The sequence below is a fragment of the Schistocerca americana genome, chromosome 2, assembly GCF_021461395.2.
Source record: "Schistocerca americana isolate TAMUIC-IGC-003095 chromosome 2, iqSchAmer2.1, whole genome shotgun sequence".
Taxonomy (NCBI): Eukaryota; Metazoa; Arthropoda; class Insecta; order Orthoptera; family Acrididae; genus Schistocerca; species Schistocerca americana.
The window spans coordinates 738,897,997-738,918,323 of record NC_060120.1 but is presented as its reverse complement, the minus strand read 5'-3'; the positions used below and the strand labels follow the sequence as shown (position 1 = coordinate 738,918,323).

The following is a 20,327-nucleotide window of genomic DNA, read 5'->3' as shown; positions in this document are numbered from 1 at the left end:
CATATAGAGAGGGGAGTTACCTTCCAGATGCCATGTGGAGTGTTTCTCAGTGTCATTTAGGTTGCTTTCTACAAGCATGTGTACATTACTTTCCAACCACCCCTCGTACATTGCGTCTGAATATATCATTCCACTACTAATCCTTGTGGAAGATGCTGATGAAACATTTTGTGAAAACTTTTTTAACCTACAGAAGCATGATACTGTTAGGAAGTCTGATATATCAGCACATTGTAATGACCAATTTCCAAACGCAAATGTTAGTTATGTGTCAGTCATATTGTTATATACTGAAGTTTTGCATTGTATAAATTTCTGACACAGTAGATTGGAACCCAATAAGAGCAGACAGGATCTATTTTCACTAGGTACTTCAAATAAAAATTTACAAATACAGGACTAGTAAAGAAGGTTTGGAAAATCCTGGCAGCCAGAGCAGGTGAGTCTGCTGCTTTGCTGGCTGCCTCATGGCAGTCAACATGTAAAATTTACCAGAGAATTTTTATGCTTCCTTTAATATTTTAGGGACTCATGAGAGAAAATAAAATTATGTGTAATATAAACATTTTATTTACATAGTGGTCTTTACAGAAAGGATTTTAGACATTTACAAGAAAAAACAGCTTTTAAACAACTTTTGACATTAATTACCTTGCTCAATTTCAAATCTGTGGAAATAACATAGAAGGATTCTTCTGAAATTTCATGTACAGAATAGTGATGCATTACTTTTCTGAGTTGTTGCAATGAACAGACTAAGATAACTTTTATATGTTGTCACTATATAAAGGTATGTGGCAGAGTAGCAATGAGTATACCTACCACAATTTCACACAAGTATTACTTTAAAACAATGAAGTAACGCAAATCTTATCTCTATTGTAATGCAAATCATATGATATATGGTAAGGCACATTTACATTACTTGTACAAAAAGTTCTTATGAGGAAAAGAGAATCTTAACTTTTTGTTTCCAAAACATTTTTATTAGTTAACTGAAATCAGCTTTTTTCTGACTTTATCATAACAGGTACATATAATTTGCCCAGATTTTAAAACTATTCATACAAAAATACATCTTCCCTTCCACACAGAATACTTGCAGTTCCTTTGGTTTATGACTAGGTATACTCCCTTGTCACATTTCTGTGAAACAGCATATACATAACTTTATAGCAAAAGCACATGAAAATGGCCTATCAAGTTGGTCCATATTCCATACTTTTTACTGAGAACATCTGATGAGTATTGAAGATATATTGTCAATCACAGGACATAAAAAAGTTAATATACTCGCGAAGTATGCTCTCAGATCATAATTTAAGTATCTTCTTCACGTAAAATTTTGAAAGTATTGTTTCAGTTAAATAATTTATGTTTTATATATACAGTGGTAATTTTTATGTCTGTAATTTGTAAAACATTAGACTGATAGTTATGTTCCAGCTCGTTCCAAAAAATTATGTAATTTGTCACACAACAGTCGTGTCAACGTGTGGATCTAATTCAAATGTTTAATTAATACATCAGTGAAAACTGAACAGCATTCTTTCATTTTGCAAGCTGGTGAAGTAGCACATCAAATATCTGTAGTATATATCTGACTTCCACTAGTCCATGAGCAGCTCACAGTGGAATGATAGATTCCATTTGATGTGCATTGAGCTGTGTTTTAAATACATAAGTTAATCACAAGCATTCCACTGATACCAAATATTGCTCTTTGTTTTAGTGCATACAGTCACTATAATATTGCACAAATTCTTTTGGAAGGCGGAGGTTTCTTCATTACTGCATGGATTGCCTCAATGAAAACTTCTTCAAGCCCCTCACTGTCTTTCGCTGAACATTCCACGTACCGATAGGCACGGATTCTCTTCTTCATCTGCTTTGCTTCAGTAACTGATATTGTGTTTTCAACTTCATTCCGCAAGTCCATTTTAGTGCCTAAGAAAAACAAAGAGAGAAAAAAAAATTTAAAATATTTGCAAATGAACATAAAAATGATGATTTTTAGGTACTAAATTTTCTGTATTGTACATTCACATGATCATATATAAGAGTCGTTCAATAAGCAATGCAACACATTTTTTCCTTTGCTAATTTCAGTAGTAAAAATGCAGAATTTGTTGGAATATTCCCTCTTCAGCTCTTATAGTTTCATGAAGTTCCAATAATGTATGTAGCCTTCAAAATGGAGTCTCTAACGGGGGTGTGTTCCAAGCATAAAGCTATCACTGGGCTTCTTTTGGCAGAAAACCAGATAATGGCAGATATTCGTAGGTGCTTGCAGAATGTCTACGGAGACCTGACAGTGAACAAAAGCATGGTGAGTCATAGGGTGAAATGTCTGTCATCATTGCAACAAGGCCGTGCACAGCTGTGATTCCTGTAATGTTGGAACGTGTGGTCACTCTCATTCGAGGTGATCGGCAGATCACAACTAAACACTTTGTTGCTCAACTGGACATCTCCGTTGGTAGTGCTGACATATTTGTCCATCAGTTAGTGTACTCAAATGTACTGTAATGTCTGAATTTGGTATGAAAAGATAGGGATTTGAATTTGTAAGGGTTTTAGCGTAGTCTGAATGCTGTCTCTGTTATTCTGGCTCTTTCTCTACTGCCACCTTCTCACTGGTGTTTCAGATGAAAATATCACCTAAATGAACTTTTGCATTCTTTTACTTCTTGTTTGTGTTCTCTGCTGTTTCTTTTAGCACTTCAGTTTTTTGGTCCCAATGCCCAGATTTTTTACAAGAAGAATACTAGATTCTCCATAAAGGTGAGAGATTTAAATTTAAGCTCAGTGTTTTGATAGCCTAATCTGATCCTGTCTGGAATATTATGTTGCTTCATTTCTTTCTGTTATTTTGAAATTAACTTCTCCAAGATACCATTAAGCATAATTTTTGCATTCCTGTTTTGATATCAAATCGCTCTGAGGTACTCCGAAGAATTTAACTTATTAGGTGTTCATTAATGTTTGTTGTACAAATGCTCTTGTATTTTCCTATTTCCCAAACACTTTCAGCACATTTATAAGAATGTCTCAATCAATGGAGTCATAAGAGTCAAGATCAGCTTATTACCTCCTGCAGCATCTTGGTTTTGATCAAGATCTTAAGGATAAAGATATGTTCTGCACATTACCACCCTTTACTGAATTCTGCTTGGCTTAATCAGTGCTTCTTGGAAAGTTGGATTATTCATCAGAATTTCACATGTGGCCAGATGGTCACAATTCATATTACTATATTAAATTCACTTTAAGTACAAACAGTTTAACAATAGTTGTTACTAATGTAGTGTTTAACAGCTGCACTTTATTAATATGTACTGAGACTTTTCGCATCCCTAAAGGCTCTCCTTCATGATAGAGTGCACATAATATGATGAACATATTAATTAATTTTGCTACCAAAGTATGAGTTTGTGATGTGTGTCCCTGAACCATAACCGCCATAGTTTCTTATGATTCAAAAAATTACCTAAACTCATTGTAGCTAACAAATTATAGGATTGTGTCTGTATTTATGTAAGTGGAACACAATGAGTACAGGAGCCTCAGCAAAAGGAATATAAAAACTGAAAGGAAGAAAGAGCTTGGTGATATTTCTTCAGAAACCATAATGTAAGTAATTGACAGACTAGAGTACAGAAAGCAGTGTGATGTGAATGCAGGAGACGGGGACAATATGATTTAGTGCTAATGTTGAGAGTAATCTTTCCAAAAGATTCTTCTAACTGTGTTTAAATCACTCTACTGCATGTTACTTTGTATATTACAATGTATCTACATCCATACTCCGCAAGCCACCTGACGGTGTGTGGCGGAGGGTACCTTGAGTACCTCTATCGGTTCTCCCTTCTATTCCAGTCCCGTATTGTTCGTGGAAAGAAGGATTGTCGGTATGCTTCTGTGTGGGCTCTAATCTCTCTGATTTTATCCTCATGGTCTCTTCATGAGATATACGTAGGAGGGAGCAATATACTGCTTGACTCTTTGGTGAAGGTATGTTCTCGAAACTTTAACAAAAGCCCGTACCGAGCTACTGAGCGTCTCTCCTGCAGAGTCCTCCACTGGCGTTTATCTACCACCTCCGTAACGCTCTCGCGATTACTAAATGATCCTGTAACGAAGCGCACTGCTCTCCGTTGGATCTTCTCTCTCTCTTCTATCAACCCTATCTGGTCCGGATCCCACACTGCTGAGCAGTATTCAAGCAGTGGGCGAACAAGCGTACTGTAACCTACTTCCTTTGTTTTCAGATTGCATTTCCTTAGGATTCTTCCAATGAATCTCAGTCTGGCATCTGCTTTACTGACGATCAACTTTATATGATCATTCCATTTTAAAATCACTCCTAATGCATACTCCCAGATAATTTATGGAATTAACTGCTTCCAGTTGTTGACCTGCTATTTTGTAGCTAAATGATAAGGGATCTATCTTTCTATGTATTCGCAGCACATTACACTTGTCTACATTGAGATTCAATTGCCCTTCCCTGCACCATGCGTCAATTCGCTGCAGATCCTCCTGCGTTTCAGTACAATTTTCCATTGTTACAACCTTTCGATACACCACAGCATCATCTGCAAAAAGCCTCAGTGAACTTCCGATGTCATCCACAAGGTCATTTATGTATATTGTGAATAGCAATGGTCCTATGACACTCCCCTGCGGCACACCTGAAATCACTCTTACTTCAGAAGACTTCTCTCCATTGAGAATGACATGCTGCATTCTGTTATCTAGGAACTCTTCAATCCAATCACACAATTGGTCTGATAGTCCATATGCTCTTACTTTGTTCATTAAACGACTGTGGGGAACTGTATCGAATGCCTTGCGGAAGTCAAGAAACACGGCATCTACCTGGGAACCCGTGTCTATGGCCCTCTGAGTCTCGTGGACGAATAGCGCGAGCTGGGTTTCACACGACCGTCTTTTTCGAAACCCATGCTGATTCCTACAGAGTAGATTTCTAGTCTCCAGAAAAGTCATTATACTCGAACATAATACGTGTTCCAAAATTCTACAACTGATCGACGTTAGAGATATAGGTCTACAGTTCTGCACATCTGTTCGACGTCCCTTCTTGAAAACGGGGATGACCTGTGCCCTTTTCCAATCCATTGGAACGCTATGCTCTTCTAGAGACCTACGGTACACCGCTGCAAGAAGGGGGGCAAGTTCCTTTGCGTACTCTGTGTAAAATCGAACTGGTACCCCATCAGGTCCAGCGGCCTTTCCTCTTTTGAGCGATTTTAATTGTTTCTCTATCCCTCTGTCGTCTACTTCGATATCTACCATTTTGTTATCTGTGCGACAATCTAGAGAAGGAACTACAGTGCAGTCTTCCTATGTGAAACAGCTTTAGAAAAAGACATTTAGTATTTCGGCCTTTAGTCTGTCATCATGTGTTTCAGTACCATTTTGGCCACAGAGTGTCTGGACATTTTGTTTTGATTCACCTACCGCTTTGACATAAGACCAAAATTTCTTAGGATTTTCTGCCAAGTCAGTACACAGAACTTTACTTTCGAATTCATTGAACGCCTCTCGCATAGCCCTCCTCACACTACATTTCGCTTCGAGTAATTTTTGTTTGTCTGCAAGGCTTTGGTATGTTTATGTTTGCTGTGAAGTTCCCTTTACTTCCGCAGCAGTTTTCTAACTCAGTTGTTGTACCACGGCGGCTCTTTTCCATCTCTTACTATCTTGCTTGGCACGTGTAATCATCTAACGAATATTGTACGATGGTTTTGAACTTTGTCCACTGATCCTCAACACTATCTGTACTTGAGACAAAAATTTTGTGTTGAGCCGTCTGGTACTCTGTAATCTGATTTTTGTCACTTTTGCTAAACAGAAAAATCTTCCTACCTTTTTTGATATTTCTATGTACGGCTGAAATCATTGATGCAGTAACCGCTTTATGATCGCTGATTCCCTGTTCTGCGTTAACTGTTTCAAATAGTTTGGGTCTGTTTGTCACCAGAAGGTCTAATATGTTATCGCCACGAGTCAGTTCTCTGTTTAACTGCTCAAGGTAGTTTTCAGATAAAGCACTTAAAAAAATTTCACTGGATTCTTTGTCCCTGCCACCCGTTATGAACGTTTGAGTCTCCCAGTCTATATCCGGCAAATTAAAATCTCCGCCCAGAACTATAACATGGTAGGGAAATCTACTCGAAATATTTTCCAAATTATCCTTCAGCTGCTCAGCCGCAACAGCTGCTGAGCCAGGGGGCCTATAGAGACATCCAATTACCATGTCTGAGCCTGCTTTAACTGTGACCTTCACCCAAATTATTTCACATTTCGGATCTCTGTCAATTTCCTTCGATACTATTGCACTTCTTATCACTATAAACACGCCTCCCCCTTCACTGTCCAGCCTGTCTCTGCGGTATACATTCCAATCTGAGTTTAGGATTTCATTACTGTTTACGTCTGGTTTCAGCCATGTGAAGAAATTCAACTGATTCAAAAACTAGAAAATGCGTGAGAGTAAGTTCCACAGGGGTGTGCATCTAATTTTAGCTGCACAGGGCACATTTGATGGTTGTAAATAATAACAGTGGTGTTCATTTCATACTTTGGAAGCAAAATTACATAATTGTATATATGTGGGGTGGGGGGATAAAAATGATGTAATGTTGAAATTGAATCAACAGATTTTGTTTTGATTTTTCAAGCTCCGACTTTTACTACAGTGGCGCTTAGGACAGTTAATTAGTGGGTGCTACGGTGTCACACTGGAAGTGGGGTGAGGTGTGGAGGGTGGGTGGCAGGAAGAATTTTGACTTACACATGGTGACATAGAGGGAGGAAATTCCAAAATGTTGGTGCAGATACAGTGAACAATTAAACTGTATGGCTACAGCATAGTAGGGAGGGGAGTAGTCAATTTTACTTGTGCCAAAGTACCTCGAAGGAGATAAATGCAAGCTATGGGATGGCTGCTGGATGCATAGATCAGATTAAAATTGTGCTACCTTTGGCATCACATACTCTATAGTGAATATTTTTAAGCAAAAACATTTGAAACTCCTGAAGTAACATAGCAAGTGTCACTTAAATGTGAAATAAGTTTAATTAATGCGATCTAAAGAATTAAAGACCAGCAAGGAACCTTGTACAAATCACTGAAATTAATTGCTGTAAAATAATTAGACAAAGGATACTTATTTTCTTGACAATGAAAGTTAAAATGGTTCAATGCTTCTTACTCATACCCACTGATTCAATTACGATGCACAGTTTTTATCAGTGGGAATTAACTTTGTACAACTGACTTGTTGTATATGATACAGATTCTTTAATACTGCATAGTTTTTGTGCAGTTATGAGTCCCTACAAAAATAATTTTAATTTATACAGTATAATGATTTCTTACCAACTAAAACTATTGGCACATTAGGGCAATGATGGTGCACCTCAGGATACCACTTTGAGGCAATATTCTCAAAAGAGCTTCGACTGTTGATTGAGAAGCAAAGAAGGAAGCAGTCCGTCTGAAAAGGTTAAACAGAAATAAATAAATAACTCATTATGGCAGATGGATTGGCCCATACTGAAAGGGCCTCAGTCCACTTGAGTGACTTTTGAACAAAATGAAAGAAAATGGCAATTTAATTTTCGTAGAACGTCTCTTAAGTTTTAAAAAATATTTTTTTTATAGCAACCAATAAGCTTAATATTATTTTGTAACATTACTTGATTTTAGAATGTTAGGCTAGTGTGGGTGCTGATATAAAAAGTATGGGCTGAGGCTCTTTCTGCATCAAAATTATAATTTTAATGCAATTAATTAATTTTTGTGGATATGTCTGCCAGAATACACAGAAAAACCACTGAAACCCTGAAGTGGTGGACTACACAGTTAATATGAAAGAAATTGTATGTATCATCAGATATTACCGTTAAATGCAGTCATCATACAACATGATCAGTAACTCCTTCCAATATTTACATGGTCTTTAAAATTTGTAATTTCCAAACCCATAAGCTGTAATCATTAAGTTTTGTGGAAAAGCACTAGTCATTTCATTTTCATACACTGGGCAGTCATCAAGTTCATCATAAAATTATTTATACTTTTCAGGTGTGTAATAGCTATCAGCTTGGCATATTTTATTGTGACCACCATGCTGGTAGGTAGACAGGGTACGGGTCATTGTGGTTGAGCCACAGAAAGTATGATTGATCATACCATCTTTGGCAACACTGCAACCATGCAACTTGCACAATAGATGAAATGCTTGAAGACAAGAAGTCATTTTCAGGTCCTGAGTAGCCCTTCTCCGACTAGCTTCTTTGATAGGCATTTTTTTTTTAAATAGAACATTTGTAACAGCAACAGTTACAATAACTTGCTTATATTAATATTTAGTACACTGCCATAGCATAACTTACAAGAATAATATTGAGCTGCAGGCAGTACAACAAAGAGACTGCTAAATATGTGAGCTTTCAGCCAAAAGGCCTTCTTATAACATAGAGAAAAACACACACACACACATTCACGCAAGCACAACACACTCGTATGACCACTACCTCTGGCCCGTCTTGGTTGGATGGAATCTTGCCTTTGTAAAGCAGATGGTCTCATAAACAGACCCCATCTCAGGCATGAAAATAACCTCAGAATGGGGGGAAACAACAAATGAAGGGCCACGAAGATCGGTACTGAGTTCAATCCTGTTTCTAACCTACAAAAATGTTCTAACGATTTTCTAGGGCAGTTCAAAAACTGTTGAGTTTGTTGTTGACACAAGCAAACTCATCAATGGCCATACCTCAGATTTAGCAGAGACAGCCCAATGATAACTGCACAAACCTACAAGTGATTCACAGTTAACAGTTGTCATGGCTGAGCCACTGAAAGTATGTTTGATCGTACCATCTTTGGCAACAATGCAACCACACAACTTGCATAATAGATGAAATGCTTGAAGACAAGAAGTCATTTTCTGGTCCTGAGTAGCCCTTCTCCGACTAGCTTCTTTGATAGGCAGGTCTTTTTTTTTTTTGTAGAAGATTTGGAACAGCAACAATTACAATAACTTGCTTATCTTAATATTTAGCATAACTTACAAGAACAATGTTGAGCTGCAGACAGTACAACAGAGAGACTCATATTATGCAATTTGAAATAAACAATAATAATCTTTTAACACCAGAATAGGCATTAATGGTCATGAATAAAGAACAGTGAGTAAAATTCTTACATGTGCAGTTGGACAAAAAGTTAAAATAGAGTCAACACATGGACAAACTAATCATGAAGCTCATTTCAGTGTGTTGTGCGCTTAGAGTCATCTTGAGCCATATTCTGCATATTTTCACTCCCTGTATTAATAAAATTTCTCAGGCTTCCAGCTGCATCAGGTGGTTAAAATACCAAGAGCTATTGACTGAGCTCTTCTCAGCCATTGTCAAGTGGTAAATAACTGTAGCATCACTGTGGTCTTGCTGTTATATAGCTGCATTGCTCTGTGACATCACTGATGCTCTCTCCCTCATCAACGGTGGTAATGTTCCCCCCTCCCTCCCCCCCACCCTAACCTCCACAGCCATCACCCTGCTTCAACCTCACGATGGCCACATCCCAGGCTGTGCTGAGCTGCAAACCACCATCCTTGTTGATGGTGTTTTCCTATTTTTTTTATTTCTGCCATTTCTTTTACGATGCTATCCTAAAAATCCTTTCGTACTCATAATGACAAATGTTTTGTCGAATAGAATTCTGTGTCAATTTTCGAAAGTGTGTTCGGCATGACTGTTTCTTCAGGATAGTGCAGGCATAAGCATGAGAGGTGCTTATACCTTCATTATCCTGAAATATCAGCCATGGCAGAATACACTTTATAAAATCAACGCCGAATCCTATTCAGTGAAACATCTGTCATTAAGAGGACAAAGGGATTTTGGGACAGCATCATAAAAGAAGCAGTGGAAATAAAAAAAGTGTCTGGAAACACCATCAACAAGGACGGTGGTTTGCAGCGCAGCACAGCATGGGACGTGGCCATTGTGAGGTTGAAGCAGGGTGATGGATGGGCAGGGGGGGGGGGGGGGGGGGAATTACCACATCTACCACAGCCAGCAATGCAGCTATATAACAGCAAGACTACAGTGATTTACCACTTGACAATGGCTGAGGAGAGCTCTGTCGAAAGCTCATGGGATTTTTAACCACTGGCACAGCCGGTAGCCGAAGAAGATTTTATTCATTCTTATCACTGTGAGACCATGCATTCATACGCAGATGTTTGTTCAGCACAAGCTAGCGTAGGTAATTATACATCTTGTAGAAGGCTTTTTAAGGATCTTGGATTTATTACACTCTTCCCAACACATTTAATGTTTAATAGTTTTTGTTGTTGATAATAAAAATCAGTCTTGACTAAAATGTGATATACACAGTCACAATACAAGACATAAAAATAATTTTCATATACGTTTTGCTTCCTTATCCTGGGTCGAGAATAGAATTATGTTGCCTGATGAGATGTTCAAGCAAGCTCCCGTCTAACATAAAGGGAAAAAAAAAAAAAAAAAATGTGAATCTCTGCCACTTCAAAAGAAATTTGAGAACTTCTCGTTGGCCACTTTTCCAATGAACTATCTGAATAGCTAGAGCCAGGGATTTAAAATTTTTGCTGGCTACATGGCAAGTAACAGTGTTTGTTGTTGACGGGAATACAAATATGCTGCTGAAATGAGGGTTTGTTCAGTTTTTAAAATAAATGACATGTTGCTCTTGGCAACACAAACTGTTTGTATACAATATTCAACACTCTCCTGCGATATTCATATTTTATTATTGAATCAAAGTATTCATCCTTGATAACATCTTCACTGGTAAACCATTAGTAAAAATGTCTGCTGCCTGATCTCATGGTGAAATGTACTTCTACGTTGACATTTTTCTCACTAACTAATTTAAGGTGGGCTTCGGGAGGTGAATCCTGGGCTGCTGGAGCAACATTGACAGCATAAGTTACATCTGAATGTCTGCCTGTCTCTGTATATGTGTGGATGGAGATATATATCAATAAAAACAAAGATTCTGTAACTTAACGAACGAAAGCATTGGTACGTTGATAAAAACAATAACAAACACAAACACACACACAAATTTCAAGCTTTCGCAACCCACGGTTGCTTCATCAGGAAAAAGGGAAGGAGAGGGAAAGACGAAAGGATGTGGGTTTTAAGGGAGAGGGTAAGGAGTCATTCCAATCCCAGGAGCGGAAAGTCTTACCTTGGGGGGAAAAAGGGACAGGTATACACTCGCGCGCGCGCACACACACACACACACACACACACACACACACACACACATACACATACACACACACACACACGCGCGTATCCATCCGCACATAACAGACACAAGTAGACATATAAGCATATGATATATGTTACAGAATCTTTGTTTTTAGATTATTTTTCCATGGGGAATGTTTCCCTCTATTATATATGTATATATATCCCGTTATCCACCAGGCCTCAATCTCCGCTAATTTCAAGTTGCCGCCACTCATACCTCACCTGTCATTCAACAACATCTTTGCCTCTGCACTTCCACCTCGACTGACATCTCTGTCCAAACTCTTTGCCTTTTAATATGTCTGCTTGTGTCTGTATATGTGTGGATGGATATGTGTGTGTGTGCGAGTGTATACCTGTCCTTTTTCCCCCCTAAGGTAAGTCTTTCTGCTCCCGGGATTGGGATGACTCCTTACCCTCTCCCTTAAAACCCATATCCTTTCGTCTTTCCCTCTCCTTCCCTCTTTCCTGATGAAGCAACCTTGGGTTGCGAAAGCTTGAAATTTGTGTGTGTGTTTGTGTGCTTTTTATTGTGTCTATCTACCAGCGCTTTACTGTTTGGTAAGTCACAGCATCTTTGTTTTTTATATATGTTCTCAATGTTAAATACATGAAACTGTCGGTAATCTCTCAGTAAGAGAGCTGGTCGTGAATCACCTGATATCCATCCAGATCCAAATAGGAATGATATTGAACTTGATCACTCATACCATACATTGCCAACACACTTTTCGTTTTGTGGTTTTGTTACTCTTCACAAAATTTTCAAATATTTGGATTTGAAGGCCACTTCACGTACCACAACAGCAAACTCTTCTTGTAATTGTTTTGATACAGTGAACCATTTCATCATGTCCCATTTATCAATCCATTACCCACATGAAAGGAAAGGGTTACATTTTCATTAAAATACACACATGGTTCAGCACTGCTCTCCTCTGAAGGTGATTTCTTTAGATGTTCTTTCAAACACTCAACATTTGGCTGTTTGTGTCAACCCATACATGCTTTGAAGCAGTCTATACACATTACCTGTATCATCAACTTAATATTGTGGCTGATGTAGGTAAATTTCTTCCTGCAACATACTATTCAGGAATGCCGTTTTAACATCAAATTGTATAATGTTCCAATTTCATTGAACAGCAACATGCAAAGAGGTTCTTATTGTTTCAGATCTATCCACAGGTCTAAATGGTTCAGAGAAATCAATTCCGGGCCTCTGACTAAATCTTTCTGCAACTAATCTTGCCTTTTAGCAGACATTATCATTGTTATTATTCAGTTTTATTGCAAACACCCATCACTTACCAGTAGCTACCCTTCCAACCGGTCAATCAACAGTTTCCAAGTACAAAACTTTTATTTCTGCCATTTCTTTTACGATGCTATCCTAAAATCCTTTCGTACTCATAATGACAAATGTTTTGTCGAATAGAATTCTGTGTCAATTTTCGAAAGTGTGTTCGGCATGACTGTTTCTTCAGGATAGTGCAGGCATAAGCATGAGAGGTGCTTATACCTTCATTATGCTCAGGTTCATTATGGTAGCACACAGACCTTCTAATCGTTTCTCTATTCTTCAAAACTTGATGTCCATCAATATTTTCAGCTCCACTTAAAGAGATGTCACATTTCCATCTTAAAACACTTCAACATCATGATCCAGTCCTATAATACAGGATGAGCACAAAGTCTTGCCCTGATTATAAAAATTTATTACAGAATAACCGTTTGACATAATAATTTACATTTGATGTTGTTACATAGGTTAGTGTTACTAGTTTTTTTTTTAAAAAAAAAGATCACTTATGTTAGTAAGCCTCAACGTGTGCTCCCTTAGTAGCTCGGAGAATGTATTTTCTTCCAACGTTCCTCATCATTCACATTAGACAGTATCGCTTGTGTAAAATCACCCATAGTCGAGGTGTCAACTAACTTTATAAAAGCACTTTTCAGCAGTTGTTTTAACATTTCATTCTTATATCTTATGTCTCGGCTGACAAGTGCTGAATGAATGCCTGTCTGGAAGGTATATATGATAGCTATGGGCTTCTTGTCCAGCTATATAACTTTTCCAAAATTTGGCATCAAACTACTTCTGTTTATGTGTTGCAATGCAAATGGAACATTGTGCTCTAGAGACTTTCAAACCATCAGACTGAATTTTCTTTCTCAAAAATAATTCAGTTTGTGTTTTCTTTTAACCCTTCTTGGCCTAGTTTGGTTAAGAGCATAAGTCACAGGCAAGTACAACTTCACCCCACAATGCTTTTGGAGTACACCTTGCTATCCGAAGCCACAGATGTACCATCTCACAGATAATTCTGTTCTTACATTTAGTAACTTCATTTTGCTGTGATGTTTACAGCACAGTCAGAGGATGTTTGAACCATCAGACTCAGCATATCTTTTACATCGCAGTTATTAAACACCATGCCACAATGTTTTCACCATCTACATAAATATTCCTAACTTCTTTCTAACCTTATCTTTTGCCATAACAGATGTATCACTCTTGAACCAGATAAATCATCCTTAAAAACAAGAAAATATCAATAGCCATTTAAATCCTTTCTTCCATTGGAGCATAGACATTGGTGAAGACTAACTCTTGTGGGCTACTTGATTTATAGACTCATTTACCAAAAACTAGCTGTTGTATTTCATCTACCATACAATCTTCGTAAAATTTACTTTAACTTTTACATTGATACTATGTGCTGTCAGGAATGATTGTACATGGCATTTACTTTGGTGCCCAAATCTTTCTAGAGATATTTGAAGAGTATCAGCAGCTTCTTTTGCAACAAAAGACTTTTCTTGCTCAATTCTGAATCCATTTCACTGCCAAACAGTCAAGTTCATTCTTGCTTTCAGATAGAGGAACAGCAATTGGTATGTTGTTTCTGTGAAACAACCATATTTTACCACTGTTTTTGGTGTTTTGATCAATGTCTTTTTCTCCAGCCTTTCTAACATAAAATAAGTTAGAAGGGGCAGTGAAGTGAAAATGAAACAAATGGATAAAAGTTTATTATTTCAAAAGTAATCATCATAACTGCATGAGTGCTTTCCAGCGAAACTTCTGCAGCACAACTGAAACAAACTTGGCAAAATGGGTGTCCATCAGAGTATGCTGCAGGAGTTTCTGTGGGAAGCCCTTACACATTCTCCATAAAGTTCCGATCTCTTCTTATGTGATTTAAATATCTTTGGAGCCCTGAAGGAAGACATTAATGGCTGTCGATTAGCTTTGGATGAAGAATTGCATGTCATTCTTGTCCAACTTTTTCCATCAAAAGTTTCATAATCTGTATGACCATTTCCCAATATTTTGATGTGCACATTATTCTTAGCATTGTCTACTTTCTTTGCTGTATCAAAAGGATTGTACAAAACATACCAATCTCGACAGTTTGTTTCGTAATGTGTAGCACCATTATCAACATATTATTCGTCACACACTGATATATCTACATTTGCAGGTAATTCAGACATCTTGGACATCATCTTTCTTGGACTTACTTGTGATGGTATTTTGATGGCTGATAACATTGCAGAACCACCACAAGCTAAGAGCTAAGACAGTTCCTGGGTAGGTGACCTTAACCTTTGCAAAACAGATTAAGTGCATCTTAAATGCAGTCTTTTGAAAAGTGTCCTTATTTACCACAGAAAAAACACTTTCTCTCATCTCATGTACTTGAATTTTGGTCTTTCTGCAAAATAACAATTTTATTTTTTCCCCACTGCTGTATTTAAATACTTCTTTTGGATTTGGAAAATATTGCAGTTGCTACATTTGTTTCATCTCTTCCTTTTATTCACAATTCATAATCCAGACACCTTTTCTGCAATTTATGCCATGTTTTGTCTTAAGGAAAATCAGATTTACCTATTGGTTTATTGAGTTTAGCCATATTTATTTGAACTTCATCAGATTTTGGTAAATGAGCTTGCATACCACATGGCCATTCCCATTCCATATTATGAAACTTTTATCATAACAAGTCTATATTTTCTGCAGACTGACTTTCATAGAGCTTGAGCAACTATTCCCATACATCTTTTGGAGTTTCACATTGGCAACTTGAAGTAACTGTTTCGTATCTAGTGACAAAATGAGATTTTTTTCACTTTGGAGTTTACTTTTATCCAAATAGCTAATTTTGCAACACAACCTTCAGGTTTACCTATCAGTTTATTGAGTTTAGCCATCTTTATTTAAACTTCATCAGATTTTGGTAAATGGCCTTGCATACTACAGGGCCATTACCATTCCATATTCAAGTTCAAATAAAGATGGCTAAACTCGATAAACCGATGGGTAAACCTGAAGTTTGTGTTGCAATACCACTGACCACATCATTAACTGTGTCACATTCCAAAATAATGTTCATGAGAATTTGCCTCATTGTCCAGCTCTCTTCACCACTTAATTTTTTAATTTGTTTTATTTTATTTATTTTTATTTTTTCTCTCTCATGATTTTCTTCTTAGCCAGTCATGTCAATTGGAGTCATTTTCCTCTTCTGTGTCGTCTTTTAAATTCGCAAAGATGTTGAATGAGTTACAGGACCCAGCATTTATAGATATAAAATTATTTTCTTTGAAAAATACGATTGAAATCTGAAGAATACCTACATCCATATGTATGTCCATACTCTGCAAACCACCGTGAGGTGCATGGCGGAGGGTACGTCCCTACTGTACCAGTTATTATGGTTCTTCCTGTTCCATTCACATATGGAGCATGGGAAGAATGATTGTTTGAATGCGTCTGCACATGCAATAATTATTCTAATGTTATCCTCACGATCTCTATGTGAGCAGTATGTAGGGGGTTATGGTACATTCCTAGAGTTATTATTAAAAGCTGGTTCTTGAAACTTGATCAACAGACTTTCTCAGGATAGTTTATGTCTGTCTTCAAGAGTCTGCCAATTCAGTTCCTTCAGTATCTCTATGACACCATGGATTACACAAACCTGTGACAATTCATGCTGCCCTTCTCTGTACACATTCAATATCCCCTGTTAGTCCTATCTGGTATGGGTCCCACATATATGAGCATTATTCTAGAACCATTCGCACGAGAGATTTGTAAGCGATCTCCTTTGTAGATTCATTGCACTTCCCCAATGTTTTACCAGCAAACCAACATCTACCACCTGCTTTATCCAGAACTGAACATTTGTGATCATTCCATTTCATACCCCTACATAGTGTTACAGCCAGGCATTTGTATGAGTTGGCTGATTACAACAGTGACTCATTCATATTATAGTTATAGGCTACTACATTATTTCATTTTTTTTAAGTGCAATACTTCACATTTCTGAACATTTAGAGGAAGTTGCCAAAATCTGCACCACTTCTAAATCAGACCAAGCTCTGACTGAATATTTATGCGATTTCTTTCAGATAGTACTTCATTATAGGTAACTGCATCATCTACAAAAAGCCTGATTTTACTATTAATATTGTCTGCAAGGTAATTACTATACAACATGAACAGCAAGGGTCCCAACACACGTCCCTGCGGCACACCCAAAGTTACTTCTGTATCTGACAATGATGCTCTATCCAAGGTAACATGTTGCATCCTTCGTACCAAAAGGTTCTCAATCCAGTCGCACATTTCAGCTGATACCCCCTATGATGGAACTTTTGACAACAAGCATAGGTGCAGTACTGAGTCAAATGCTTTCTGGACTGCCTTGGTCCAGAGCATTCAGTACATATGTGAGAAAAGTGTGAGCAGAGTTTCACATGATCAATGTGTCTGGAATCCATGTTGGTTGGCTTGGAGATGCTCATTCGTTTCAAAATACCTCTATATTTGAATTCTAAATATGTTCTAAGATTCTACAACAAATCTGTGTCAAGGATATTGGTAGGTAGTTTTATGGATCACTTCTACCACCCTTCTTGTACATGGGTGTGACCTGTGACTTTTTTCCACAAACTGGGCACACCTGTCTGTTGAAGGGATCTATGATAGATTATAGTTATAAGAGGGGATAACTTTGCCGCAAATGCAGTGTAGAATCTTAATGGGATTCCACTGGGCACAGGAGTTGTGTTCAAACGATTTCAGCCATTTCTCAACACTACTGACACTAGTACGTCTTCATTCATCTTTTCTGTGGTACAAGGATTAAATTGGGGCAAATCTGTGTTTTCTTTCTAAAAGAACATTTAAAAACACAGTTAAGCATTTCAACTGTTGTGTTGCTTCCTTAAATTTCAGTTCCCGTCTCATTCACTAGGAACTGGACATGAACTGTGGTGCCACTAACAGCCTTTACATATGACCAGAATTTCATTGGGTTCTGTGAAAGATCACTTGGCAATGTTCTGCTACAGTAGTCACTGAAAGCATCACACATTTCTCTCTTGACAACCAAACATGTTACATTCAGCATCTCTCTGTCTATAGCCCTATGTTTTTTTAGACCTATTATGCAGTAATCTCTGTTTCTTTAGAAGTTTCTTTACAGTGACTGAATACAATGGAGGTTCCCTGCCATTATAAACTATTCTACTGAGTACATATCTATTCAGTGCATGGTCAACTACTCCTTTCAACTTGATCCACAGTGCCTTCTACATGCTCCTGCCCTGTTGTGAAAGTTTCAGGTTCCTCATTGAGATATGACACTACTGATTTTTTACTAGTTTACTGAACATATATATCTTTGTGCTTGTTTTAATTGTCCTTTGTACTTTGGTAATCATTGTTGCCATGACCATATTATGGTCACTGATATCAATTTTGATGTGGACATCCTCAAGGAGGTGAGGTCTGCCTGTTGTCATCAGAGCCTATATATTTCCATCATGAATGGAGTTCCTAACTATGTGTTCTAGGTAGCTTTCAGAGAAGGCATTTAATAAAATTTCACAGGATGTCTTATCATGCCACCACTACCTTTGTAATCAAGTAAATATTAAGCTACTAACAAAGATAAACATTAGCTATATAATAAAACAAAGAAGTCTGGAGCTTTTCTTAAGTGTGAATACCATTATACAGTGTATTGACAGTTTATTGATAATACAGTTTGAAGTTTCTATGATGTCTTTGTCACATGTTAATGTATATCTTGACTCATTTCGCATCCCTTAAAGTTCTCCTCTTGATGGTATATGGAACACAATAAATTTATGAATGAAAATAAGTGATTCCATGCTGCTTTAACTCTGTGGCAGAGTTCGACAGTCGCAGTGGCTAATACATGAAGGTATGCTACTTTCTTATCAATATGTGCCAGAAGTTTTGAGTGGTTGAGAGAACAGTTGAATCGTTCTATATCGTGGTGGGACAGGACAGAACAACTGACATGCAGTCTTGTGGTATCTTGTTGAAAGTTAACTTCATGGAGATCTCAAAGATAGGGCACAGCCACAGGCCTCAAGCATCAGAAAAGTAAGAGCTTCTATCCATATTACTGCCTCTATATGAACCAAAGGTGATTGTCATGTACCCACTGTATTGTTATGCTGGTCACAAAACCAAGCTTCATCTGAAAAGACAACATGGTGCTATTCCTGTGTCCAATGTTGTCAATGGCTACATCATTATTGGCACACCTGTATCTGATGCTGTGTCAAGAAAAGCCACAACAGTTGCCATGCTGACAGCCTGCATTGCTCCAGCCATCATCACATTGTGTACATGGCCACTTGTGTTGCAGCAAATGAGCTCCATTCCTGACTCAAAATACACATTGTGTCTGTACAATCCTGCTAGTCTGAGTGAACAATGTGACTGCCTTCCCAGGTGCTAGTTGCAAGGCACCACTGAGATCCTGCATGACATGGAGTATCAGTTTTGTATGTGCATGTCAGACATGGGATCCCGAGCCATGCAGGCTGCAATATTGCATAGCATTACACTCCCATCTTGCTCTGATCCTGCCACTATCAAATCTCAACAGATGCAGGTATACATTTCTCCTTAATTCACAGGATGTAACATGATCTCACAAACAACCAACATTCAAATACAACTGCCAATGAGAAACTTGCTGTGTGCCATTCCTGTGTCCAATCTTTCCTTGTGTATTGAATGTGGATGTCATTTCTCATACCTACTGAAAGTGATTGTGCTGAAATGTTAATCATTTCTGTAACCAACCATGTTGCACACTTCATGCCAGTCTGACATTTGTTACAAGCTGCTTTCATGATATTATGATTATAATAGCCAATAGTATAAATTACTTTACTCTGTACCCTCATTTGCTCACCACAAACTTTTCTGTCCATGAAAGGAATGCCTCACTCCATTACAAACCACTTTCTGTGACTATATACCTATAGTTTGATGTATTGGTTCCTCAGGGATTACTCCTCAAATTCTGCTTCTTGCTGCTTCTTTTTCAGGTAAGTATATAAATCGCAATGCAAAAATACCCTTTCTTGGTGGCACAATTCCGCTTGGTGATTGCATACATTTACTCCTTGCCTTATTATGGAGGCAGTTGCAAGCTCCTGACCACCCTCCCCCCCCACAAAAAAAAGTTTGTGGGCTGATTTATTGGAAACAGATACAGATGCACTGTTACTAGTAACATTTGGAAGCTGGTAGCCCACTCAAACTTTTAAATAGTGCTTCAATCCCATATCTCATATTAATAACAGAGTACTTACATTTGGATAAGACAGGGGTCTAAGTCTTTCATAGTCTTCCTGTCCAGCTGTGTCCCATAATGTCATGTTAAATTCTTGTCCATCAACAGTTATGTTGTCTGCATAATTATCAAACCTGTAAAATTGAAGTTATCTCATCTGAAACAATTCTTCTACCATTTTATATTCGCAATATAAGATGTAACTAGTGTACATGATATCCTTGAATTAAGGCACAAAAATTGCCATACATAATTAATATAACTGGATAGCTAAAAGAAACTACTCACCAAGGGCAGCAGGAGAAAAAACATACAAAAAGTTTAAAAATATGTGCA

At 37.7% G+C, this 20,327-nt stretch overlaps 1 protein-coding gene across 3 annotated transcripts in view; it reads right to left on the bottom strand.

Annotated features, from left to right (window-relative positions):
• Positions 1 to 552: 552 nt before the first annotated feature.
• Positions 553 to 20,327, bottom strand: part of LOC124595978 (ras-like GTP-binding protein RhoL) — a 353,938-nt gene continuing 334,163 nt past the window's right edge. For all 3 annotated transcript variants that reach the window (XM_047134923.1, XM_047134921.1, XM_047134922.1), the window contains 3 exons: positions 20,011 to 20,125; positions 7,409 to 7,526; positions 553 to 1,947 (listed from right to left, as the gene is read on the bottom strand). In XM_047134923.1, the coding sequence (XP_046990879.1) occupies positions 1,745 to 1,947; positions 7,409 to 7,526; positions 20,011 to 20,125 (436 nt within the window). In that variant the 3' untranslated portion in view covers positions 553 to 1,744. The remainder of the gene's footprint in view (positions 1,948 to 7,408; positions 7,527 to 20,010; positions 20,126 to 20,327) is intronic.